This window comes from Crocodylus siamensis, chromosome 4 (genome assembly GCF_052110815.1).
Source record: "Crocodylus siamensis isolate JL-2025a chromosome 4, ASM5211081v1, whole genome shotgun sequence".
Lineage (NCBI taxonomy): Eukaryota > Metazoa > Chordata > Crocodylia > Crocodylidae > Crocodylus > Crocodylus siamensis.
In genome coordinates this window covers 112,679,408-112,706,341 of record NC_143398.1, presented here as the reverse complement: position 1 = coordinate 112,706,341, position 26,934 = coordinate 112,679,408, and the positions used below count along the sequence as shown (strand labels likewise).

Below are 26,934 nucleotides of genomic sequence, written 5' to 3'. Positions count from 1 at the left end.
ACACAACATGAGTTAGGAGAACGCTGTACAGTACGTGTGATCCACTGATCAGACCTGACACAGCTACAGAACCTTGCTGAGTACAAGGCCTGTGTGGAAGCTCCTGGGTAATAGTGAGGAAAACCCAGCTCATTTGGGACAGACTGAACCAAAGAACAAGAAAGTTGATTTTGGATGAAGGTTCCCAGCAGAAGGAGCCTGGCAGGCAGCAGAATTTGAGGTGAAGGAGTGTGGGGAGTGTAACACTGTTGGGGAGTCTTGAGGAAGCCCTGATGTGGAGGTGTTGGGAGAAGAGTGGTGTGAAAGGTGGAGGATCAGGAACGTGGGCAAAGGGCGGAGAGCTGCAACCTGTCCCACTCTATATGGGAGAACTGTGAGATGTCTTCTTATGAAAGAATGTTTTATTTTATATGACTACACTACTTCTGGAAGCAGGGCTTGATTTGACTCTAAGAATAAAAGTCCTTTCCCAGGCAAGGAAGAGGTGACCACTGGTTTGACCCATGGTGGAGAAGGCAGACAACACAGCTAGCCCCTGGGACTGTAAGAGAAACTGAAGCAGTACTTACCTGTTTTGCCACACCTGTCTGCAGAAGGATGCCTGTGAAGGGTGATTTGTGTGACGTTACTGAAATCCAGATCTGAGCTGTCAGAAAGCAGTCAGGCCTGGGATTTGGGACTACCCCATTAAAGCAACAGAATGTTTAGCACTGGAGGTAAAGACAAGGGTGACTTGCTACATTTAGAAGTTTACCTAAACGAGGTCTATTTGGAGCAGGGGTTTTTGTATGGGGTTCTTCTAGCTCTGCTTATTACATGTCTTTAGAACTGACTGGGTTGGGAGATATGTGTTTTAAACTACCCATTTTCTTTATGGGTAGTTTTTTACACCCTCTTAGCAAAGGCGGCAGGGCCTTACCTCATGGGTTTTCAAATCTGGGATGAAAGTTCTGTCCCAGCTCTGAATTAGGAAGGGAGAGAACCAGTGCTGCGTCATGCAGAAGGGACATCCATCCCACAGAAGGCATCAGCTATTGGCCTATTCCCAGACTTTGGAAAGGCCCCATGTTTCAGTCGGGCATTGCCCTCATGTTCTAAAGCACATATACTCCCTAGTGCAGCACGGAGCACTTGGCCAAACATCTCCGTTAGAGGAATGAGACTTACAAACTGGAGTCCTTGATAGCGTGATAATGGGAATCCATTCACCAGATAGCTGGGTTTGTAAGGGCAGTCCGGCAAGGTCTTCCGCAGGCGTGACTTACTAATCAGAGGCACTACAAAAAGCCAAGAGGGACACAGACACAAGAATTACTTGGACCACAAATCAAAGCAAATCCACCCTGCACCGATAAAACAGGATAGCTATTGCTGTGGACACTTCTATCCATTAACCCCTGTGCTTACTGGGTTCCTCCCTGTATACTAATCTTTTGGATTTATATGAACAATTTAAACCTGAAAGCAATGTTAGAACTGGACTTTGAAAGAGATGACATGAGTATGGTTTATCCCTCATATTGTAGCTCTCTTAGGCATCCTGAAATGACAGCTATTTCCTTCTCCACATGAGAAAAATCTGGTTGTTAGTGACCATGTGGTTCTCACTCACATGATGTGACTGGCTGCAACAGTTTCCATTTGTTTGGCAGCCTCTTACCTTTATAAATAGTGTCCCGAGGGTCAGGCTTCAGCATGTCAGCTGGGTGTGTCTTCTTGCTCAGACTGGCAGTAGACTGATTCGTATGGCTGGCCAATGTCTGTGGTATATGTTCAACTTCATCCATCTTTAAGAGAGTCTCATCTAGAAACCAGCAAGAGAACAAAAGGAGGAGGAAGGACTAATCTATCACTTTATTCTGAGTGTCATTTCATTTGGTAACAGCTCCAGGAGCACCCCCTCTCTGAATTCCAGCCCATAAAATCTTGGCCTCTTGTTCCCAGCATTATTAATTCATATTTGTGATACAGTAGTGTCCATATAGCTTTGATCAGGAGTGAGAAATTCACAGTAGAAACTAAGAAAGAGACAGTACCAGACCCTGCTCAAAGTCTAAAAAGTATAAGCCCAGAGGAAGGGGGGTGCGGGAGGCAGGGAGGGCAAGGGGAGAAAGTAAGTGGTGGTTGAATGTGGTGACAATTAAGACATGTTTTATTGTTTTGAAATGGGTAGTGCAAAAAGAAAAGGGGCGGGGTGGCATATGCAATACTCTCTTACACCACCTCCTCTAACACAGAAGGAGTTAATATGAACTCAGCACTCAATTAGCCTTGGCAGCTAAACACCTCATGTGGCAGTGAGTCAATTTATCCAGTTACTGGACACATCAGCAGAGGCACTGGGACATTTCAATGGGAGAACAGGAAGAAAAGTGCTCCAGAAGTGGGAGGGGAACTTGCTCTTCCGTTACCCCTGGAAAACCTCCTTGCAGGTCAGTGCTCCAATATATACTGAGGGGGTGCTTGTACACATGGCACTGAGACAATGTACACACAACAAAAATTCCCACGTGTGGCTTAATGGCATCACACTTTACATGTATGGGAGTTTTGGGGGGTTTAAATTAGTTCTCATTGTTACAATCTAGACCACATCCCAAAGCAGTTTAGTTTGCTATGTATGCAAAACGCCATAAATCTGTCACATGCATGTGGTAAGTCACTAAATTATGTGTAGTGAGTCCCTTTGTCCACTGGGTGTTGCTACACTTTTTGTTTAGTGATCCCCCCTGTCTACCAGGTGTCACTACAATTTGCAGGTATTTGTGTGTAATGAATGTTTTAGGACACCAGGTGTAGCTGCAGAAGCCAACATGAATCAATCTTCTGCTGACTTCTTTTCTTACTACATTAAATAAATAATTCAAAAAAACACTTTTTTGTTTGTCGCCTCCTATTTTGCTGAACTGACAGCTGGATGTCCTGGGGTGTGCTGGGGGGGTTAAAGATTGGAGATTGATCAGCGTCTGCTGTGTATGTGCTGCCTTCTCCAGTATTGGGGATAATGCAGTGTGTTATGTACCCTGATCCCCTCAGCGCTATTATAGAAATAGTGCACAGTGAAGCATGCTATTGAAGGCTTCTGCTCCGAGCATTTAATACCTAACAGGAGATTAATGGGTCCCCAAAGTCCCCTGCTTGTCCAGACAGCTGTCCAGCTTTTTTCCAAAAACAGAGTAAGTGAGCTCTGTCCCTGTTGGTGTGATCTGCTCTGAGCATTTAGGAATTTAATGGATCCTTAAAGTTCACTGGGCTACTTTAACATTTATAGCAGCAGTTTTTGGCTGAACAACCTAACTGACCCAGAGGACATTCAACCACCCAGCTCAGCCAGGTAACCAAGAAGCTCAGGTCTGGCAAGGAGGCCCGACTACTGCCATCCCCCCATTCTCCACCACCCTCTCACCACCCTATTCTTGTCTTGCTTTCCTGTATATCCTTCACCCTTCCCATACAAATTCCCACAGTGGTGATGCTACCGCCACCCATCGTGATGCTGCTTCCGCCACCCACTGTGGTCATGCTTTCACCCCCAACTCCCTCTACCATCCCCCAGTTTCCCCCCTCCCCATCTGTCCTAACATCAGAAACAAAAGCCAGAAGCAGAAGTGGAACCAGCGGTAAGTTTGCTGTTGGGGGTGGGGGATGGACTTGGGCATATGGTAATAGGGGAAAGCATGAAAGTATAGGTTATAGTACATTGGAACATGTCAGGCTAACTGCCATCGCTCTTCTAATTGCCCTTCCCCTGTGCCTCACTTGAGGACGGCTGATGCAGCATCCCAGACCCCTGCACAAGGTTATTTAGCTATACCAAGTGCACAGGTATGCCCAAAGAAGACTTGGGGAAATCTCTCATGGGAGATTTTGTAGTCTGTAAGGGGAGGTGAGGAAAGTGAGTTTGGAAGTATGGGGCAGCCCTCCCCCCATTTTCTTTAGCTTCCCCTGCAGCACGACCATCCTTTGTGAAGAGGGTTGTCCCTGCTCTGCTGGGACTATGGTTTTTGAGAGGGAGAAGACTCTGAAGGGGGCATTTTGGATCTTTCCTTTTATTTATTGCTTTCTAATTGTGCGATAGGGAGCTAGGTATTCAGCAGTGTTTCTGTGTTTGCTGTTTGGTTGGTTTTTAATTTATTTATATTTGAATTAAAGTTTTATTTGGTTAAGTTTCTGTTTTTTCAATCAAGGTATGCTTAGCAGTGCTTTAGTGATCGGTGGTACACCAGTCTTGCTGGTGGTGGCTACTGTGGGTGGTGGGGCTCTCCCTTAACAGGGTGCTGGTATGATTTTGTTGTGGGGGATGCTTTCAGCCGGGAGGGGTGACTGGCTGCCCTTGGGATTCAAGGTTTGTCCATTCAGTCCTCTGCTCAGCACCTGCCTCTTTTCTGCTTTGTGCTTGACAGATTTCAGGGGTAATCCTCCAAAGACCCAAAACACCAAGTTTTTAGAGGAGAGGTGGTTACAGGAAACAAGTCCCTCTGGGATCAAGACTTCTGTGGCTCCCCACCACGCATTTCTAAAATATCCCTTTGTGGTTGTCTATGGCTTGACTGTCCCTCATAATGTCATTAATTTGCTCACTGCTTTTACATAAAATTGACAAGTGGGGTTTCATAGTTTGTAGGGTTGGAAGGGACCTGAGCAGATCATCAAGTCCAACCCCCTGCCTTGGCAGGAAAAAGTTAAAGGATTGGCCTACTTTCAAAATAAAAAAAACAGCCCTAATCCTTCAAGCACCTTCAGTTTTATGTACCCACAAGGCTGGGAGACCACAGTAACTCCAATCTCCCAAGCCTGATGGTGTGTAAGACACCTTACCCATAGGAGCTTGCTTCTTTCATTGAACTTGATCGCAAACCTAAAGCGTGGCCGTTTTATGAACAGCAGGTACACATTGTCCCATGGCATCCCAAACAAGCATGCCCAAAAGATGCACAGAGTTGCTATGAGTCCAGCCAGAGCCCCCCTTCCTGCTTGACCAAGCCTGGCTCCAAAATAACCCAGGTGAACCCTGCTGTGACTGGGTCAAAAGTTGCAACAGCTGTGGAGCATGTCTGCTGTCCAAACTTTGCACAGAAACTACAGGGTTGGAGGCAGGTGAACTTCCCTTAGCCAGGTAACCTCAAGGCCTATACATTGAGTGCACAACTCCCTGGGGTACCCCTTATTAATCTGAGGACAGACTAGAAACTCTATTCTAGTTTTCTATTCTAGAAAAAAAAAACCAGCAGAAAGAACCATCTCAGGAGGTGGAGGAGAAGCACCAGAGGCAGGAGGCCTGTGGGGTATAAAGGGGACAAGCCTGTGAAAGGAAGGCTGAGGCCACAGCAGACTCATCTCAGAGGCCGGGTGCAGTAAAGTTGTGGTTTGTTCAGTTTGTGTGATAAAAGATTGTATATGACTGGGGTAGGCTGGGAGAAACTCCAGACAGCAAAGGGCAGCAGGTTTAAAGACTGCATGCTACTGTGGCTAGCTGAGAGATGCTTAGCCAAGGGGTAAAAGCCTGGCTGAATAGGCCCTGAGGCAGCAACCTGCTATAGGGATTTTCTTCAAGTGTGGGGAGGGGGAGGTGGGTGTAAAGGAGCACTGGGGAGGAGCCCTGGGTCATCTTGCTCTGAAAAGAAAAGAACAGAAAAGGAATCCCAGGATACAATCTTGATATCAAACACTATTTGTGACACTGTTCACTTCACTTGAGAGGATAAGGATTCACACTATGGGAGTGGGATCAAGCATGATTTGGCTGGAAGGGTGAGTCCCAAAAGAGACAGCCTGCTGCCAAGCCTACAGTGGCAGTAGGCAGGAGATGCCAGGGGAAGATGCAAGCTTCTGGTGCCATTCCTAATGACGAGGATGTGCTGGGCTCACATTCTCTGAGCACTTTGTAAGAATAAAGCAGAAGTAAGAGGAAGAGAGGAGACTGATACCGCTCATGCCTAGGCATGGTTACTTGGCCAGGTTCTGAAAACATGGCAGCAGGCAAAATAGGGGCTGTCTGAAGGACACAAGAAAATTTTCTACACATGAAAAGAGTAGTTTGGGACAGTACCCAGAGGCATTTGAGTGCAAAGCTAAAGTTGGTGAATGGTAAAGCTTAAGAATGTTGGCAAAAAGGAAGTGAGGTTCCTAGAGCAGGAGCATGAATGGTCTTAAAGGTAAAAGCAAACTTTGTATCTGATATGAAGGAGAGGGGGAAACTAGAGGAAAGACTTCTGGAAGAGGATGGGCTGATGGGTGACAATTAGAGCAACAAGCTAGTAAGACACTTACAGCAGAGTTGGAATGGGTTGGGTGTGGAGGCTGTTTGCAGCAACAGCATCCTCTGACATTTTCAGCAGCTTCCCAGTCCAGTATCCGGCAAGAAGTCTCCCTGTAGTCTTAGAAATTACCTGCAAACCCAACCTCCTCATTCCTGGCTATCCCTTGGCTCCTGAATTGTAGACTCCTTTGGCCTTCACACAGCAAGCAGCAGATCTTTGTCTTGTGTTACTTTCACCATCTGGAATGGTTTCTTCCTTGCCATGGTCAGATCCATCTCTCCTCTCTGGTGACTGACTGACTCCAAATCTCTCTAAACAAGACTAAAATCCCACTCCCTGAGCCTCTCTGGATGTGTCTACGCATAGCCCTACAGTGATGTAGTGACACACTATGTTGCTGTACGGCACAGTATGGCGATGTAGCAATCACATAGGTCTACACAATTGCCAGCTACATCACTGCAGTGGAAAAATCTAACCATGCACTGTATGCACAGCACAGTAACCACCCATACTGAACCATGCTTTAGTACTTCCAGAAGGCAGTACAAAAACACACCACCATAGCAATGTCACCATACAGCAATGTGTAGATGCACCCTCTGTGTTTGATACTGTTCCACAAAATTGGCCAGAGTTCTCCCTGTGACTTCTACTTTAAACCTCCAGCCGGTGCTTGTAACACTGCTTATCCATAACATTATCTGTAGTGTCTGAATGGACTGTGATCAGCTGTGATATGTGTAGTGTTGTTAAATGAACAGTGAGGAACAAAGACAAGGCTATGGTGGGGATACTTACTAGCAAAAAGCGAGAGGTGTTGGGAGTCTATGACTGTCAACTTGGCTTCTGGGTCATTCAGTCGCCACTGCAACAGAAAAAAGAAATATATACAAAGTGCTTATGGAATTAACTTATTCAGCAGAAAAGTACTGGGTGTGCATCTGTTTGTAACCATGTGGGACCTCTAACATTCCCTTCCCCAAATTAGTAGAATCTTCCTCACACAGAAAGGGATTAGGAGAAAACCTACGATCCTGGTGCTCAGCCTAATAGCAGGAAAGGATGAAAAATGGCTGAAAAGAGAAGCTAGGGATAGAGTGAGGCTGTCCCACACAGAATGAGAGCAGGGGCCAGGAGACCAACAAGGCTGTCCACACACGACAGGGTAAGGGCTTGAAATGGGGGCAGGGATATCCCAGGAAGAATGGGGTCAGGGGCTGTGAGTGGAGTCCAGTTGTCACCAAGCTTTCCTCTCAAGCCCCATTAGTGAATGTGCAGGACATGGTTGGCCAGGCACACTTACCGCCACCTCCACATGATCTGTTCCTTTGTCATCCTGTTTATGCAGCACCTCAAAGTAGTACCTGCCAGACGCTGCTAATCTGTAGAGAAGAAAAACTCACATCTTTTACTGAACAACTACACTACCTTGGGCTATGGCTTTATTTGCTCTTAAACTAAGCAGGACTGGGTTTAACCTGTCATGGGATGGGAAATACAGATGCTGCAGGCAGGATGTGCTTACAATTTTGTAGGGGCACTCTTTTCTTTGAGAAAATGTTCCCAGCTAGAATTTTTCACACCCTCTCCTCAAAGCAGCAAGGTGATCCTCTACCTCCAGCTAATTATTCTAGATACCTGACTGTTAATCTTGTCTGCTGGGTTTGGTGTATCAGGACTCTGTGAGTCCTGGCCAGTTGCTAGGTGGAAGACTCTGGAGAGTACTTTTGAGATTCTGGATGAGTTTCGATTAATTTAATTTATTCTTACCACTTTAAAGTGAGAGAAACACAAAACCAGTGTCTTCAGTGACAGGCAGCCACCAGGGGGCAGGTGTTAACCATTTTATCATACATTGGATGCACTGGGTAAGCATCTGAGCAATTTTATAATAATTTTGGAGATTTCCCATTATTAGGTCTTTTCCCCAGCTTCAAATATTCAAAAATCACAGGTCCACAGAAATCATAAGTAAAATACCAGAGTCTTTCCTTACTTTCTGCCATATCTACAATGTCTAGGCACTTCCTTGCCATTTTTCCCAAAGAAAAAGCTAATGTGCTATCCCTCACCTCCAGGAGTTGAGGCTCTCAACAAAATACCAAACAATATAAAATCTGACAACACTTCTTTCTTTGAGACCTGGATTCCTCATCTACTGGGATCCTGGATGCTACAGCAAAGAACCTGAAGCACATCAGAGTATTACCAGATCTTGGACTACTAGCCCTAGGCTTTCAGTAGGCCACCTTAGAACCCTAGGTTTCCCTACATTATGGCCTGATGCCTAAGATCACCATTTTGACCAATCTATTTTGTATCTTGTAACTCAGCTTTGCTTCTCTGTTCTTGCTCCCAAAGCTGTAGCCTCTGGTTGCTTAATGAAGCTCCAAGAATGCTTTGGTGTTGGTCTCTGTCTACTTGGTTCTTAGTGGGGCATTCAGCGCTTTCTAGAAGAGATAAGTAAAGTTGCTGGGGCTGGGAATTCTACAGGCCTGGGGACAATATCATTTTCATGCAGTGGTAGGTGTTACTGGGATCATCTGGAAACAGAATAGGTAGACAGTAGAGGGCATGGCAACCTGTGGCACTGGGAAAAGGCCCTAGTCTCCATCTACACAGCAGCAAGCTGAAGCGAGCAGCACCTGAAGGAAGCTCATTCAAGGCTTGCCCCATAGCTCTGAGCTGGCTGCCTGGAGCAATGCTACCCACAACATACAACTGAGAGGATTTTGCATCTGGTTGGCTAGGGAAGTGAGCAGGCACGGTCAAGCCTTGACTTGAGTTCCTAGCAAAGAGGAGCTCTTGGAGATGGGCCTGCACTGGGGTCCCAGTCCTGCCTTACTGCGTAGCCAATAGATTCTTTTTTAGAGACCATTTAAAAAAATGAACAAATTCAGTGTTGAGTTCCCCAACCTCAGCTAAGGTGACCAAATAAGGTGACCAAGAAGAGGAGCCCTGAACACAGTAAGTAAAAGCCAAAGATGGCCAGTGAAGCCTGTTATTTGAGAAACCACTAAAGCCAAACACCAGGATGGGGCAAGATATGATGCAGCACGTGTGGAGCCTGCAGTGTCCAGCCTCACCCCTGCCCACTCACCTCACTGGCCTTGATTGCTGGCTTTGGAACTTCCCAAATTCTCCTGGTGCCGTCCACTCCTTCCCAGTCTGTGTGAGGACAGAAAATGCCTGGGTTACAAGGCCCTTTGCCACTGATTATTACACAGAGGGGAAAACTGAGCCCCATCCACTTAGTAAACTATCCTCAGGTAGCTGGAGACGGGGCCAGGTCCACTGAGTATAGCCCAGGCCCCCACAAAGCCACTGCCAGGTTGTCAAGTGGGAGGCCTGGCTGTCCCAGCCACCACTCTTCCCTCCTGAAGCAGAGTGTAAGGCATAAGGATTTTCATCCCCACCGGAACATTAAAAAACAGTGACTGAAGAAGCCATGCAGTGTACACTGTACCTTGCCTACGCTAGCCAAAAGCCGGAGGCCAGAGATCCTTTCATCTGAACTCAACCAGAACTCAGCATTGTCATCAGCAGCAATGGCAAATTGAAAGTCCCCTGCCAAGAGATTTCCAGAGAAAAATGGTGCTCTGCATTGCTAGAAAGAAAAAATGCTTCCACTCCTGTCCTGATCCCTGCCTCCCACTGGGACTGACACAGCATTTACCCTTGACCCACCTACTCCCTCCACTGCTGTCTGGGACTCTCCCTGAGCTACCAAACACTGCTAGTGCTTTTAACCCTCACCTTTCAGTTGTAAATGAAATGCTGACTGTTTTCTTGCCCTCAGAGAAGTTGGTTAGTCAACCATCTTGCGCTGACCTTGGTTGAAATCTAACATGGAAGGGGAGGAGTACATGCAGATTTCTTTCAGTGACTCTTTTAAAAAAGAGAGAGAGAAAGCAAGCAAGAGAGAAAGAGAGTGTATGTGTGTGTGTATGAGAGAGAGACAGAGAGTGAGAGACTCCGTGTGCGTGTGTGTAAAAGAGAGGAACTCTGGATATGGCTATATTGCACAAGGCAGTGCTAGGAAGAGAGAGCTCCAAACCAGAAGTCGTGCAGCCTGGCTCTTCTTAGAGCTGATTAGCTCAGGCAAAGCTAATACAATACTGCCTGGGGCTTTATAGACATACCCTGGGCATCACATCTGGGAATGTGATGGGTACAACAGGAAGTCCAGATATGTAGCTGTAGCCATGTGTAGGTGCTTGGGATTCTGTTCAGAATGAATGCATGGGGGCTCAAGGGCTGAGGATGGGATAGGTACCAGCAAGGAAGCTGTGCATGGCTAGAAGCCTGTGGATGGACATTTAGGGCAGGGTAAGTGGATACAGATGGAGGCACAGGGTGCATGCACTTGTGAGGATGGATGTGTGTGACTGGAATACTGTGCATGTCAATGCACAAGTGTGTTAATGTACACATGCACATGTTGCTAATTTGTGTATTTGTGCCAGCATTCACATGCTCATGGGGAGCATGTCTGTGGGTACTTAAATAGGTGCTGTGTATGCAGGACAGAAGTTTTCCCTATAATGACAAATCTGTATTTCCCCTTCCAGTGACAACCAGGTGCATTTGATCTATGCTACTGAGACTCCCTGCTTTTTCAGAGTTGGACAGAATCCCCTGCACCTGGCTGGAGAGACATTGTGCAGGGCTTTCCTAGATGAGCGTGTTTCTGTCTAGCCTTGGGCAGGGAAGGAGAAGACAAGGGAGAGAGGATGCAGCACAAGAACCCCAACTGGCTGCAGTGCCTCCTCACCATCAGTGAAAGGATGCAGATAGCCAAATATGCGGAGCCCGTAGTTGGTCCATTTGGGTGACACTGCCAGCTTCTTCAGGGTGGTTCGTGTCTAAGGGTGGAAGAAAAAAGTGACAAAGTAGGATGGAAACAGGAAGGGAATGGTGAAAGAAAGGAGGGCCGGGATTGGTGTAGGAGGAGATGGACAAAAGGAATGGAAGAGAGGAGGTGAGGGACTACTGGTGGTACGACTAGGAGGAACAATAGGGTACCGTACAAGAATAAGGCAGTACAAGGTGCAGTACAGGTAAGGGAGGAGAAAGGTGAATGAAGGGCCCTGAAAAGAGGTCATGAACATAGGAATGGGACTTATTGTCCACTAACCACTTGGACAGAAGTCTGCTTTGTTCAGTGTCAGAGTTCGAAGACACACGTCATGAGCCTTATGTTGCATGGCAAGTGAATTCCACTGGTCCTTGCAAGACCTCCTTCGAGGCACAGTTCCCCACAGGAGGAGAGAGATGTGGGAATGGGAGGATAAGGAAGAGGGAGGGCACAGTAAAGCAAAGAGGAGCAGAAGGTCTGGAGTAAAGGTGTGCAGCATTTGCAGAGGGGATGGATTCTCTACAGGTACTCACATGGGGGTAGAGTGGGAAGTGGAGGTTCCTTCTGAGCTGCTCAGTGGAGCTGCCGCACCAATCCTCAAACACATGGAGATTGGCCTGGCCCTGGAACTGGAGGAAGATAGAAGCACAAAGAGATAACCCTATGAATGGCTCAATCCCGACGTGCCCTCTGTTTACCTTGCATGTGGGTGATCTGCACATAACTGAGAGAGAGTGATATGTTTAGTTTTTGAGGAGCCAGTCAAAGAAAGACAGTTTCAGCCCTGCTGAGGCTGTGGAGCTAGGGATCAGGTGATAGCTTGGTCCATATAAAAGTCAGTGACAGCATATAAGTGGCTGAGCTGCAGGGGCCAGAGCATTTGGTGGAGCACGTTGGGCAGAACTACTTTATGTAGGCATCTTGCTCAAGCCAAGGTTTAATCAGTAAGCTTTGCCTTGAAGCAAGGGCCTGACATGAGCTCTGTCAGGCATCTCCTTCCAGGGGCTGGGGAGCTTTCTACCATGTGAGACATGCGTGTGAAGATCATAATCTATATGAGCAACATGACATGCGACAATGTGTTTGTCACATGATTAGCGAAAATCATTCTGCAGTAGTGTATGCTGAAAAAGGGTGCATTTGCATAAGACTATGTAATGCTTGATCAAATTTGGTTGTATTTAATGGCATTTTCCATTAACCAATGTTTTTGTAATGTTTCTTCTACCAAAATCTGTAATTTTAAACACTTTGTGCCTCACTGGATGACACACAGTATCCAGGCTAAACCACGGGTTTATAAAAACATTACTCCAATTCAATTAGGTTTAAATTTGCCAATGTTAAAACAAGTTCTGTCTATTCCAGATGTGCATGCATGCTATTAAACAGCACAATTGTGAAACCAGGGTATAGATTAAACATAATAATAAAAAGGTTTTCAGGTATTGGAAAAAGTCCAAAGAGCAGCGAGACATTCTTGGTAGGAAGTTTTGCTAGGATGGAGTCATACTACCCAAGGAGTTTTAAACTTAATGCTGCACCCCATTGTGGTGATAATTGGCATCCAAATTGCTATCATCACCTTAGTTGTTGTTTTAACTGGCTGGACATATTGCCAAGTTTATCAGTTGCACAGAGCTTTTGTTAACCTCTACAAGACCCCCACTACAGGTTCTTATAGCGGAAGAACGAACAGGTGTACACTCCGTGAAGACGGAGTACATTGGTGTGATAACCCCTCCATGGAGGAGTTATCAGAGGGGTGACTTGTTGGGATCTAGAGGCCTTCAAGCCTGGGTTTGACTTTTGTGTTTAGTTCAAGCTGCATGCTTAGTAAGGGTGTGCGAAGCGGGCCCTATTCAATTCGGATTTGGATTCAGCCCGAATCAGGGACAGCGATTTGTTTCGTTGTTTTGGATCACTGTCCCTGATTCAATTCAACCAAATCCAAATCTGAAGATTCAATGCTGATTCGGACATAGACACAGCTTTAAATGTTTTTTCTATTTACCTTAGGGTATCAGTGTGGCTTGTGAATGCTGCAATGCTGAGGCAGATGGAGCACCCCACAGGAGTGAGGGGGACCCTCCACGTGCTTGGCAGTGAACCCAGAAGTGGACTGGAAGTACTTCTGGTCCACTTCTGGGTCCACTGGGGAGAGCACTGGGGGGGCCCCCCATGCCTCTCCAGCTTGGCGACTGGCCGCAGGGGGACCCTGGAGCCAGGGGAGTATGGGGGGCTCCCCAGCACGCTCCCCAGAGTACCTGGAAGTGGAGCAGAAGTGCTTCTGGTCCACTTCTGGGTCTGCTGCTGAGTGTGCTGGGGAACCTCCTGAGCTTCTGAGGGATACTCCATGCGCTCCAGCATTGCAGCACTCACAAGCCACCTGCTACCTTGAGGTACATAGACAAAACATTTAAAGCTATGTCTATGTCAGAATCTTTAAATCTTTCCGAATCTCTCCGATTCAATTCAGATTGATTAAAGGGTCCTCTGATTTGATTTAGCTTTGGAGATTCAGCCACTGAATTGGACCAAATTTCAAAATTACAAATTACAAAATCGAATCAGGGACTGAAGCTTCACACAGCCCTAATGCTTAGCTTGAACTGTGGTCGAGACATGCACCCAGTGAAAGGAGCAGATAGAAAAATACTGTCCCTGACTTAAAACAAATCAGGAAGTTGACTAACTAAGTTGAATAAATGTAACCTGGGCAAAAGAGGAACAGTCAGAGCAAAACCTAACCCCACCTAGGAATGAAAAGATTACCTCAGGGTAGAAAATTCCAGTTAAAGGTAACCATACCTGGCAAACAGAAGCATTATTAATATGCATTAGAAGGAAGACTTAAGTTAATTTTATGTATCAAGAAATGCAAGCTATATGGTATATAAAGAGAGGTGAGAGTGTACCCTTGGGAACACTCCTGAAGAAAGTCTGAAGAGATCCTGTCACTGATCCAAGATCCTGTCTCAATATCAGACTTGGAAACCAGGAGCTCTGGACAAGACTTCATGGCCCAACCAACTGGTGAAGCTGTGTTCGCAGCTTCATGGGGTGGTGAGCATCTGCTTTGACTAGCTACAAACCTAAGTTCTTTAACTGCTAATGCTGCTTCAGTTTTAATTAGAATTGTATCTGTTAGGCTTTAATAAACTTGCTTTTAATTGGGGACTACCGTGTCTTAATCTCCTTGCCTGGTATGAGACCCATTATAGCGTTGTAGGGACCAGCTTACACATGGTGTGCTCTTTCAGCCAACTGGGTATGCTGAAATCCCCTACCAAGAGTTTGCCCCCAACACTGCATGCAAAGTGTATCATCAGCCCATGACAGCAAGCCCCATCCCAGGGGCTCACGTGAGACATGCAGCAACAGCATCCCCTTTGGACACAATAATAGTGTGGGACTGAGTGCTGGCCCTAAGAAACACGGGGTGTGTGCAAAATCCCTGTTATCCAAGAAAAATAGCCCTAAGGACTGACAATCAGAGAAAGAGAAGGAGAGAGAGAGAGAGAGAGAGAGAGAGAAAGAAATGAACTCAGCAGCTCCCTGTGCCAGAAGTGAAGTGGGAGAAGGAACGGGTTCTGTTATGGAGCAGGGATGGGGAGGAGCCCCCTTTTACATGTGCAGGTAAAGGTGTGATATTGTGTGATCTGCACAATTGTGATTGTGAGATCACATATTAGATCCAATTGTGCCATATTGCTGGTGCAGGGGGAGCCCACTCCTGGGCGCCTCCTGCACTGCCAAGAAACAGACTCTCATGGCTGAGAGCTCCCTTTGCTGAGGGGGCTCCACAGCAGGGGCTGAAAGACCCCACAATTGACTGGGGGACCTGGTCTAGGCTGCTCCTTGCATGTAGCCAGGACCAAGAGCCCAGCAACTGATAGCTATTTATTTTCTAAATTTTTTAGGGGACCTGTGGGCTGAATAGAATGACCTGGCGGGCTGCATCTGGCCCGCGGGCCGCATTTTCCCCACCCCTGCTACAGAGAGTGGGGTGGCAGGTTGCTTGCAGGATGTAGAAGAAATGTGCTCCTCAAGGGACAAGGTCATAAGCCACAAAAGGGAACAGGAGTTGAAAGGAGCTAAAACAGCTGAGCACTAAACTCCTCCTGGCAGAGAGGTATGTGAGGTTGGGGACTTGGGTGGTTGCTTGAAAGGAGAAAAGCATTGCTCTGGATAAGGATGCAGGCAGTTGAGCTTGCCTTGGGAGTGGGAAAGGATCTGCAGGAGCCTTTAAGGAGTGGGAAAGGAAGCCTACCTGGAACTAATGAACTAGGTATCATGTGATAGCATGAAGCCTGGTTGGGTCTTAAAAAAAGGTCAGCAAGGAGGGCCCTGGCTGTGACACAGCCACTTAAGGAAACCTTCCTGTTCAGTTGAGCTCTTGCTGACCTTGCTTCGGATCCATCCTTTGGATCGGGGACTGGGATGATTTAGTCAGGGAGGATCCTGCCTTGAGCAGGGGGCTGAACTGGCTGACCTCATGATGGCCCTTCCAGCCCTACTTTCCTGTGATCCTAAGAGGAAAACCTCTGGGGCTGTCATGTACATTGTGGAGAGGAATGACTTGATTTTTTTTTTTATACTGTGCCCCAGTTTTTGTCCCACTAATAAAAATTGTGCCTTGAGGGAAAGGTCGATAACGAACTCTGGTCTGCACATCAGCTCAGAGTCACAGCTGTGTGAACTGTGTGTTCTGGCTGTGCAGAAATGGTTTCTTAACACATTCTGTCTTGTGCATGTGCACATCTTCTTCTGTTCCTGACTTGGTACTTATCAGCACTTGGCTGTCTCCTGCTGTGAGGAGTGCTTTTGCCATGGGTATTCCACTTGCTGTGTTTGGGTTTGGTGTGTACTCTGTGGCTCATTGCTCCCTGCTTTTTTCCTCTACTGACTTTTCTTAACCAAAGTTCTGCTGATCAGAGACAGAGGGAGAAGAATATGGAAAGTGATTCTGCATGGCAATAGGGAGGAGCAGCACAGCCCATCCATGACAGTGAATTTGCTTGAACTTGGGATGGGCTCATCATCAGGAACATTGTAGAAAGCACAGAACAGGGACAGAAGTCATTCACTGTCAGATAACCGACATAAAATGTCTTTGTGTGAAGTGACTGGACAATGGTACCACTCTGCACTTGGATACAGATTCACACCCCAGGATCTTCAAATCACTTCCTAAAGGAGGCGAGTATCATTATTTCCATGTCACAGATGTGCCACAGTGACTGACTTAACCATGTTCCTTCAGCAAGTCAGTGGTGGAGTCCAGCCTAGAACTCAGGTCACCTGATGAATCATTCTCCTGTTAATCACTAACCAATTCTGCTTTTTACTCTCATAAGCACATCTATGTCCTGCAAAGAGCAAGTACATTACTGTATGAAATGCTTCTTCAAGAAGAACAGCTACAGGCAGCCTTGACTGTTCCTCTGTGGTTCTACAGCCACATTATAGTTAATGACAAGGCAGACTGACAGGCTGTTCTCTAGGCCCAAGACCTAAAGGGACTAAGGACTAAGTTTGCAATCAGGTACCAGAGATAAGACTTGACTAGATAAGACTTAAACCACACCAGTCTTGGTGTAACTCACATTTGAAGGAAGCTGGCAAGAAGCATATGGCACTAAGAGGCTGAATTCCCAATTACCGTATTTTGACTACTAAACAGATTAGGTAGAGGCATAACTACCAGGCTCGGCACCCTGAGCAGCAGCAGAACGGAGGCTGGGCTGGCAGCAGCTGATGTCCTTGCACTCCAGCGGGGGGGAAGGGGGAGAGAAGGGGGCCTGGTGCTCTGGTTATCCACCCCTTGTTACATCACAGAGATTACATAAAGGGTATGTTGGTTTCATGCTCCACAGCACTTGCTGACTACTACTGGAATTCTCCCCTCCCACTACTAAACAACTAACTGGGAGCATCATTCATGGCCTGATTGTCATTGAAAAGGTACAGATACATAACAACTGAACCATTCCAAAATGTCATTGGTTGGGAACAGATTCACAATTGTTGCAAGGTCCTCCTTGGAAGTACTGGGCGTGAGGCACACCAAAGACAGACACCACAGCTGAATCCATAGTCTGATAAACTGGGGCAGTCGTGTTGCTAGCAGTGCTCTCATGCCCCAACCCAGGAGCACCAGCATGCAGGGAGCTGTACAGATGCTGCAAGAGATAGTCTCTACCTTTAAAGAGTTTTACAGGTTTGGTTATTTTAAACAGCCAGAGGCAGAGTGGGGCAGGGAGCAGAGTCGTAAAATTACAGTGAGCAAATTCATCAGCATCTCTGATGAGATCGAGTTGTATTTTCATGTGAAAGGTGGCACGTTGGACTGAGCCCAGTGGCATGGTCTAGTACAGAAAATCCTATGGATCGGTTACACTAGGAGCTCCGTACCACCTAAACAGTGTAAAGGGTATAAATGTCAATTAAAACCTGACTCTGCCCAAAGGCTTTACAAGAGAACCTGAAAGAAGCCTGTGGTAAGAGCTAATGTTTGAGGCCTCCCCCTTACTAAGCTCCCACCTCTGAGAAAAAATAAAGGATAAATCATAAGCACAATAGCGCACAGACTTGGCAGAGTCCTGCCTGAGCTGGAGCAGTCTGGGTTTGCCTCTGAAAAACAGAAATGCAGAGAACAGGTCCCTCTGGAAGGAAAGAGAAGAATGTTATCAACAGACACGTGCTGGCTGCAGCAGCCACTGCTCCCTGATTGAAAACTGAGCTGGGCTTTAATTTTAGGTCCCTGGGAGTCATCAACACAGCAGCTGCTTGGAAACCCTATCACCCTTGTTTTCCCTCTACTCCTCCATCTCACGTCACAGCTCTCCACAGGAAGCGACTGAGAAACTATTTAGGCTGCTATTTGGATCTTCTTTGCCACAGGATAATAAAAACTACTACGAGGGGCTTTTCACTGCAGATCGTGACGGTGGATGAGTGACACTGTCATTCCCATGTTACACCTGGTAACCAGAGGTTGACAAGATATGTTCAAAGATGGCTTTCGATACAGGTGATCCAGCCCGAGCCAACATGGGCTTGGTTTTCTGAGCTGAGCTCATCAGAGAATCAAGACCTATGTGCAGGAGCCTGAGTGCCCCCACCCTCCCAAAAAGAAGCACCCCAAAGCAGCGGTCACTCTGAAAAGTTTGGACAAAGTTACCTCCTAGATGTCACATGGTGAGTCAGTGACAGTGCCCAGAAGAGAATTTGGGAGGCCCGACTTCCAGTTCCATGCCAACTCCATCGCACCAGGCTCCCTTGTCCACTCTACTGCTGCCCTGTTGTCATCTTTTGAATCTTCTCATACTGCTGGTGTCCCAGGCTGTGGGATTATCCCCCAGTCCCTCCCCTGCCCTCCCCATACACCAGAAGAGGCACTCTGCTGCTTGCACACTCCCTGAGCAGCCTTTTTTCTGGGCCATGTTGGAGGCCTTCTAGGATTTCTAGTGCAGAGCACTCCTTTTGCAACCTGCATGTCTCCTTTCCATGTTCCTTCTATTTCTCTCCTTTTGGTGATGCCCAGTTCACATGGCCAGTCTAAAATGGCTCACCTCTGAAACAAAATGGCTGCTTGAGCATGGCCAGACTATTTTCATGAGGCACACAAGAAGGTCCAGCAGCTGTCTGCACTACTGCTCAAAGGAGAACATGCGCCAGTTCCAAAAGGGAAAGGAGCTACGTGGACGGTTTGTAGCAGACTATCATCTTAGACTGGCTGCAGAAGCCCCAATGCAAAAGGCTCTGAGCAGAGGAGGAGGAGCTGCAGCGATGCAGACAGCCAGAAGTCATTAAGGTAAAGCTTAACATTGGTGAGTGGGATGGGGAAAGCATGAGTTAGGACTGAACCCTCTGTGCTGATTCAGCAGCATTTGTATCTGCAGGGGTAGGGATAGGAGACTGCAGACTCCCACACTGTCGTGTGCTGAATGAGCACTGGTAAGTGTGAACACCTGTTTCTGTGTTAAGAGTCACAGGTATTCCACTTATGCCAGCAAGGAATTCTAGGTTATCAGCCCCAGCATCCAGCCTAATCCACAAAGCACAAACTTCTTCTTTTTGCCTGTAGTCCTGTGTCCCCAATAGCACCATAACTGGGACACACCACAAAATAAACACTTGAGGCAAGTAGCCTGGGGAGGAAAGGCTAAGAGGAAGGATTCAGTCAAGCACCAGAGTTGACACAAGAAGAAGCACTAAAGGGATAGAGGGGAGGGGACAGGCGGGAGGGAGAATGGGAAGGGAGGGTCACAGCCCTAGAGATGCGACCCTGTGGACTGTAACTGGAGCAGGAGGGGAGGGAAAGCCTCTCCTAATTTAATCTCTGACTGCTTGGCATCTCATGGGCAAATCAGCTGCATGCAATCTGAAAAATGCATAGCACTGGGGAAGATAAACTGGGACATAAAGAAGGTCTGAGCCAGGGAAGAATGGAGACATTGTGCTGCCGAATGGAAATTCCTTGAGCTGAGTTTATAAGACTCTTCTGTCTCCTCGCAGCAGCCGTGGCCCCTCCTCTTGCCTCCACCAGCTCCCCTGACTGGACAGCATTCAAGAGCTAGCAGCTGGACATCACTGCGCTTCTGGAGCTGGGCACTTGTGGGAATCCATCAAGACAAGTTAGTCACAAAGACCCATTATGTCCCCTGAGCAAGCTGACACCTGACGGTAAACAGAAGAGGAGGAAGGGACCCCCAGCATGGGGATGCTGGCTTGACCTTTGCCACACTGGGAGAAGACATTAGCTTATAGGTCAGGGATATATGTATTGAGCATCATGAAGATGCATCCAGGAATAAACCATGATCTGGGGATAGCATGTCCTTAATTTTAAATGCATGTGTAAGTGCTTCCCAAAGTGGGATGCATTGCTGCATTAGGACCCAAGTGATCACAGTTGCTAATTTCTGTTTTCACCCAAGCCAACCAACATATATTTCATGTCCTCAAACTAAAGGTGGGACCTCTCTCTTTGGGACCTCTCTCTGCCTCTCTCCCAGTGGTAAGCCGCCTCTGAGGAAGATGCAGAAAACTGAGTGAGCTGGGAGGGTGAGATCTTAAAAAAAAAGAGGCCAAATTCTGCCTCTGCTGACATCTAGAGTAAAACATCTTTTAAAGCCAGTGGGAGCAGCGAGGTCAATACTGAGTGCTTCTGAAAATCCCATCTATAATTTCTAAGCAAGACTCCATCCAGGGCAGAGCACGGCAAGTCAGGGAACTAGCGCTCAAGTTCTTGTGCCAAGTTTTTTGCTGCTAGTATTCAGACACTCTCAAGAGTTAATGAAACAAAGTGACTAACATCTTTCAGATGGGGTCCTCAATGGTCAAGCCCTGGGGAAGAGGTTTAAGGCATGTGGTGGGTTTTTAAAACACTTGAGCTGTCTTTGGTAGCTGTTGTGACTTGTGGTGTTGTTTGGGAAGACCACAGTGCAGAAGTACATGGTATGGACAGAGCAGGGGATGGCAACGTTTAGAGATTTTTAATTCCTGTTGTATACTCTTGGGGAAGTCTCCATAAAACTTCCATTGTGCAAGAGAAGTACAGTTGCTAAGGGCAATCAATCTCGCAGAGATAAGCACTGCTGTGCTGCACCCAAAAAGCTAAGGCTCTTGAAAACAAAGGACTTTATACTTGCTGGGCATGGGTGAGTACCATGCTGGGATGAGGTTCAGGTAGCAGCCTGTGCAGCAAGAAGTCAAGCTGTCATTTTCTGAGCTTTCAAGGCTGGTTGCTCGTAAGACCAGCTAGACTACACTGTTATCACTCAGATGGGAGGAGACAAAAAAGCATAAAGCATTAAAACCAGGCCAGATGAGACGCAACTTTCCACAGTAGCCAGAGTTAGAAGGCTGCATTACTCACTGACAGGCTGTCAGGAAGGAGAAACAGATTTGATGCTGCATCAAGGAGAAACAGACTTGATGCTGCTTTGATTTCAGGGTGCCTGTCCTTGACTGGTGGAGACTGAACCACATCTACCACTCTTCAAAATGCCTCTCTCTGATTACAAGCACAATCTCCTCTTCCCTGGTGTACAGGCTGAACCTGTATCTTCCCATCCATGAGTGATCTTGGTCACGTGCCAGTGTAGCAGTGGCCCTCATGTGTGGGGGGGAGGTTGTGTAAAACTGAGCAAATTTGTGTTTCTGGATTTCACTGAGAGTTTGACTCCTGAAGTCTTTTTTTCTAACAGCTGCCTGCAGATGCTGGCTAGGGCTCCAGAGAGATGGGCCTTGTGGGACCTGGCAGGGTCTGGGACCACTGTTGACATGTTCCATTACTCCTTTCTAGCAACCTTCAAAGAGGTAGCCCTACCATCTTATTATGAATAACAATGATGATGATGAGGAGGAGGAGGAGGAGGCGGCAGCAGCAGGGGAGAAGGTGCTCTTTTTCTGTTTTGACAGACCTCTGTCATCTCCCTCAGGAGGGACAGAGTAGGAGGCAGCGAGGTGCAGGAGAGGGAGTAAGGGGGAAGCAGCGGCAGCCCAGCTGCTACACCTCTGCTAACCTCTGGAGGGAACTTATTCCGTTCTCCCTGGCTTGGGTGGGTACCTAAACTGAGAGGCACTCCCTTTCCTCCTTGGTTCATGCAGTGACAGCTGCCTGTCCAGTCTCAGTCTGCTGTAGGAAAGAGTATGTGGTGACTGACTGTACTGACTGTTGCAGAGAGGTTTGGGAATGTAGAAGCGTTTTACAGGTGCAGGGAGGCCAGCAGTAAATGGACAAGATTGAACTCCCCTCTCCCACACAAGAGAAGCGTGTACATTAAACACAAACTTATCCCACAGATGAAGCTGGCACCTGTTTCCTTAGTGCAAAGTCTCCCTCTTAATGCATTTCCAAAACCAAAAATCCCTCAGCCAACCAACAAACATTTCATGTCCTCAAACTGCAGGTGGGACCTCTCTCTCTCTTCCCCCTCCCTCTGCACAGTGCTGCTGTACATTCACCATGAAACCCTCTTAATTATTCATGTTTGTCAGGCACAGCCACCTTCTGTTCAAATGAAGCCAGCTTCATGACCTGTGGGAGAGGAACTGCCCTGTTCACCACAGGAACCAGCCTGCAATTAAGTTCTTAGGGAGGTCGTAGGGAGAGTGGATGGGGCACAATGGGATCATAGATCCTGTGTAATTAATTTGTGCTGAGTTACGGAAGCTTCCCTCTTCACTTAATCCACCTGCCTCTACAACTTTCAACAGGTGATTAACAGGAGAGCAAGCTGCTTTCCAGCCTGAAGCAGAGGCCTGAGCCAAACATAACTCTGCTTGACTCCTCAGTAGCTGTGTTATGCCACCACAGTGTGAACAGTGTGAACAGCCTAACACTGGAGTACTTGACTGCTTTTAGGGCTGTACAGTTATAGCTACAACCCTGGAAGCAGGCTCTGCTGGTCCTCTGCATTCAGAGACTGCATCACAACCAGCACCAGAGTGGGAAATGTTTTCTGTACAGATATGAAGAAGGAACTACTGGGGAGCAGCAGATTCCCCTCGAAGGAGGAAGAGCAGAAGATCTACTTGACAGCCCTTTGCCACCTCCTTCAAGCTGGACATACGGGGCCTAATACTAGTGATTTACAATGAATTAGTGATTTGCAGAGTTTATTGCTCCTGGACACAGCATTTACATGTGCACCTGGGATTGCAACACACTGAGCTGGGTTGGAGCAGCCCTGGCTGGCAGGGAGCCCTGGGGGTCAGCATGCCAGTGCCAATTCAGGTCAATGTGCTGTGGAGCGGCTGGCTGAAACATAGGTTGGCCATCATAAAGGATACTCCAGTTGTCCTCTGTTGATATGAAACTGGATGCCTTTATGTCCTTTATTTTTCTCTTCAAAGAGGGGATATAAAGGCATCCAGTTTTGTATCAATAGAGGACAGAGGACAGAGTAGCATAAAATCAGAATGCCCTCTATGATGGCCACCCTGCTGGGGCATGAGGGACTCTGGTGTGAGGCTTGCCACCAGGCAGCCCCCACACTGAAGCATTCTTGTGCCGCAGCCAGCCTTGTCAGTGTCTACCCATATGTTGCTGCACACTAAAGAATGCCACTGCAGGATAGTACTTGTGTTTACAAGTACTAACCCATGGCAGAATGAATTAGTTTCCTGAGTCCTAATAGGGCTACACATGTAGATTCTGAGACTTTACTGCGGAGCTAATTAAATAACTCCGCAGTAAACATCTCGTGTAGATGTGCCCAGCCAGGGTGTAACAGGATCCTGGGGTGCCTTGAGATGCTTTCAGGAGCGCCACAGGGTGTTGAACAGTGTTAGCACTAGGAGGTGTGCAAACGTGATTCACAAGATAAACCAAACAGGAATTTGAACTATTCAAAGCATTTAGAACTGTTGTGGTTTTTCTGAGTCCTTTGCAACACAAGCAATGCTTTATTCTTTTTCTGTAGTCAAAAAATGAGTGAAAATTAGGAGCTGACATTTTCTGAGGGGTGCCCCTAGTCTGAGGAGAGCTGCCTTAAGTCTGCAAAGCTGGAGAAGCACTGATTTACAGTAAGTAGGAGAACAGTGAGAAACACAACTCCTAGGTCTCCACTAACCACAGAGGGGAACTTGTGACTGTGGGCAGGTGGTCAATTCTTGCCTGTAGGCTAAGTTCAGTTGAAATGAACCCCGCACCAGTGGCCATCAGGTGTTTCTCAGACACCTAGACTGTAAGCTTTTGGGGAGAGATCTGCTTTGACGTGGTTCTATGCAACACTTGGCATGGGCCAGGGGCCTGATTCAGGACTGGGGTTTTTAAAAGCTATAGCAATCAATAACAAATCCCTGTTTATGCCAGTGGTTCTCAACTTTATTGTACCAGGACCCATTTGTAAACATCGATGGCCAGGCCCAACCAGGGGCCCTCACTCCCACCCCACTGCCCCCAGGCCCTAGCCCCCCTGTGTGTAGGGTAATAGGGGGGTGTTTGGGGTATGGGGGCCCCAAGTAGCCCCTTGCAGGCTGGAATACTGTGGTTGCCCACATGTTACTCCTTTAAAGGAGAATCCATTTTTTAAAATTTGTTTGTGACCCTTGCATATATTCTTGCAACCCACGTTTGGGTTGCAACCCAGAGGTTGAGAAACACTGATCTACGCCATTTTTGCTTTTCATTCCAGCTCTGCTGCATAGTAGAGCATTCTATCAGTACCAAGAGCAGCACAAAATGGAGGGTGACACAGAAGATCCTAGTTTAAGGCCTTCCCCAATGACTGGTGGACAGCTGCACAAAACAGGCTGTGGCCCTCTTCTTTTGCTTTGGATGGTGCAATCTGTTTTTCACTTTCCCACCTGTAAGCAGCACAGCAGGAGATGGGCTTGTGCATTTGCTCTGTGCTTCACATGACCCATCACTACACTGGGGAATGAGACCGTCTTGCATTTGCAACAGCACAGGCTGGTATCATGACTCTACTCTTGGCACACCATCTGTCTAGGGGGCAAAGCACATCCTACAGCCACACTTCTATTCCAGACAGTGTGCTGAGCAAGGAATCTCAGACAGATCAAGTTTACAACAGAACCAGTACCTGACAACTTTCATGACAAGCTCACTTAGGATTGCTTTGAGGCCTCTGGGGACTGGAGCTGATGGGCAGAGCCCCATGCAGGCCAGGGAGATACCATGTAGAACACAAAATGCCCATTACCATGGGAGAGGAGAGCAGCTAAATATACCATGCAACTCCTGCACACAGCAACAATCCTGACTGTCACATCCTCATGGCCCTCAGCCAGCAGTGTCTCATCGAAGAGGCCGTGCTGAGCACACAGCCTACCACTGGGACAATGCCATACAGCTGGAGGATGACAACAGACTCAAGCTGTAATCAGGGGCCATAGGATTTGCTGCAGCAGAACAGACTGATGGTCCAGCCAACCTGACTTTCAGTATCAGATAATGGCCATTATTAGATGCTTCAAGGAAAGATTTAACTCTCTAATCATGCCCCAAACCATTCAGTACTGTTGCTGGGGATGGGGTGAGGAAGACTAATTCCTTTCTGTTCCCAGCTGTGCTCAGTTTATGTCCTGAAGCATTCGGACTAGAGTTTGTTGTCTAGCTAGTGAGACTGCAGATGCCATGCTAATTTGTGTGTGTGTCTAATCCCCTTTTGGAACTCAGGAAGCTATTTTCATGAGCCAAACACCCTAGGGCTTGTGCTCTTCATATTGTCTTAAGTGCTGCATTGCTACATTATCTGAAGAGTAGTGTGATAAGGAGGCAGGGCAAGAAAGAGTAAATAAGGCCTCAAGGAAAGGAAAGGAAATATTTACCCAGGTTCTCAAGGGTCACAGCTTCCTAGCATTGTCACTGAGGTGAAGGAGACCTCCTACACACAAAACACAGGGATTGGATAGCAGACAGATGCCAGAGCACTAGCATAGTGTGAGGCGCTTACATGCCCCAGTTATGTATTTGCTTGCTGGATTCTTTGCACTACACATTCCCAGCTCTGAGTAAGGGTCACCTTCCAAGGAAAGCAGCCTGGCTGCTTTCAAGAGGCAGGGTATGGATTCCTGGTACCTTCGTAGCTAGGTCAGGAGCCAAATTGTCAAGAATCTGGTAATTCCTTTCCAGATTATTTCCTTTGTTTGCTTTCAGCAACAGGGAAGGGATTGACAGAGAAGACTCCTTGAACAACTGCAGAGATCCCAAGTAGCTTCCCTTCCCTTCCAGCTTTACTCTGGGGGCCTCTCACTGGAAATTGTTCCAGAGAACACCAACCTCTGGCATCCAAGGAGAAGAGATGTCCACTGCAGGAAAATCTGACCTATTCCTCCCACCTTGTTGCTGCTCTTGGTTCTGAAACAGGCAAAATAAAGTAAAAATAATATTAGAAGTGATGAATCACATGTACATAAGGATTAGGAGGCCTACACAGGGCTGATGAGCAGCTAGCAAGTCCACAGGGGCCTCTAAAAGAATTCATAAGCTATCACAAGCATAGTGGAGTGTAAGGTGCTCACCACCTTTGGCACTGGAGACAGTGACATTACTATCAAGTAGGGCTGTGTGAGGCTTCGGACAGAGCTTCGGATCTGGAGAAGGTTCGGACGCTTTGGGGTCAAGTTTTGCTTTGTCAGCAGCCTGGGTGGCAGTTCCCCCCAAACCCCTTGAAACTTGATCTTCTTGAAACTTGGCAGGTTTTGCGGCCTCAGTAAGAGCTACCACCCCTGCAGTTTTCACCCACCTGTGTTGTAACACATAGACATGAGAGGAGCTTTGCTTTCAAGCATTTGGGGTACAGTTTCCCCCAAACCCCTGGACTGCTATTCCTGAAACCTGGTAGGTTTCATGAGAGGCTACCATCCCTGCAAGTTTCATCCAAATCAGCAAAAAAACAACAAAGTTATAGATATTTCATTGATTCCCCATTATACCCTATGGCTGGATCTCTGAGGCGCCTCTGAAGCTTCGGAGCCGCTTTGGCCGGATTGAGACAGAAACCCGGTCCAGAGCTCCAGATCGGATTGCCACCATCTGAAGCAGCCGGATCTGAAGCCAGATCGGACCGCTGCCAACTTGCACAGGCCTACTATCCAAATGGCCTACACTGATCTAGTCTCTACTCACTTTAGCTTTCTTACCTGGAGCCCCAGAGTTATTTTAATAACTCCCTGCCTCCTCACCACCTTGGAGCTGTAAAGTATTGCCTTTAGTTTGGTTGCTAGTGTTTTGTTCAGACTTATTTTAAATGTTCCAAGCAATGGACATTCTACCATTTCCCCTGTGAAATCATTCCTCACTGTGTTACATACAGGCCTTTAGCCTGAAGC

At 47.2% G+C, this 26,934-nt stretch overlaps 1 protein-coding gene across 5 annotated transcripts in view; it reads right to left on the bottom strand.

Annotated features, from left to right (window-relative positions):
- The window catches only part of B4GALNT3 (beta-1,4-N-acetyl-galactosaminyltransferase 3), a 120,843-nt gene that overhangs the window by 15,895 nt on the left and 78,014 nt on the right, over nt 1-26,934 (bottom strand). For all 5 annotated transcript variants that reach the window (XR_016441861.1, XM_090043398.1, XM_090043399.1 and 2 more), the window contains exons 3-11: nt 25,883-25,960; nt 11,655-11,750; nt 11,038-11,128; nt 9,730-9,830; nt 9,364-9,431; nt 7,567-7,645; nt 7,062-7,128; nt 1,661-1,804; nt 1,168-1,277 (exon numbers count right to left, since the gene is read on the bottom strand). Coding sequence is in view for 4 of the 5 variants with exons in the window: in XM_090043398.1 (XP_089899524.1) it covers nt 1,168-1,277; nt 1,661-1,804; nt 7,062-7,128; nt 7,567-7,645; nt 9,364-9,431; nt 9,730-9,830; nt 11,038-11,128; nt 11,655-11,750; nt 25,883-25,960 (834 nt within the window). In the remaining variant the exon portion in view is untranslated. The remainder of the gene's footprint in view (nt 1-1,167; nt 1,278-1,660; nt 1,805-7,061; nt 7,129-7,566; nt 7,646-9,363; nt 9,432-9,729; nt 9,831-11,037; nt 11,129-11,654; nt 11,751-25,882; nt 25,961-26,934) is intronic.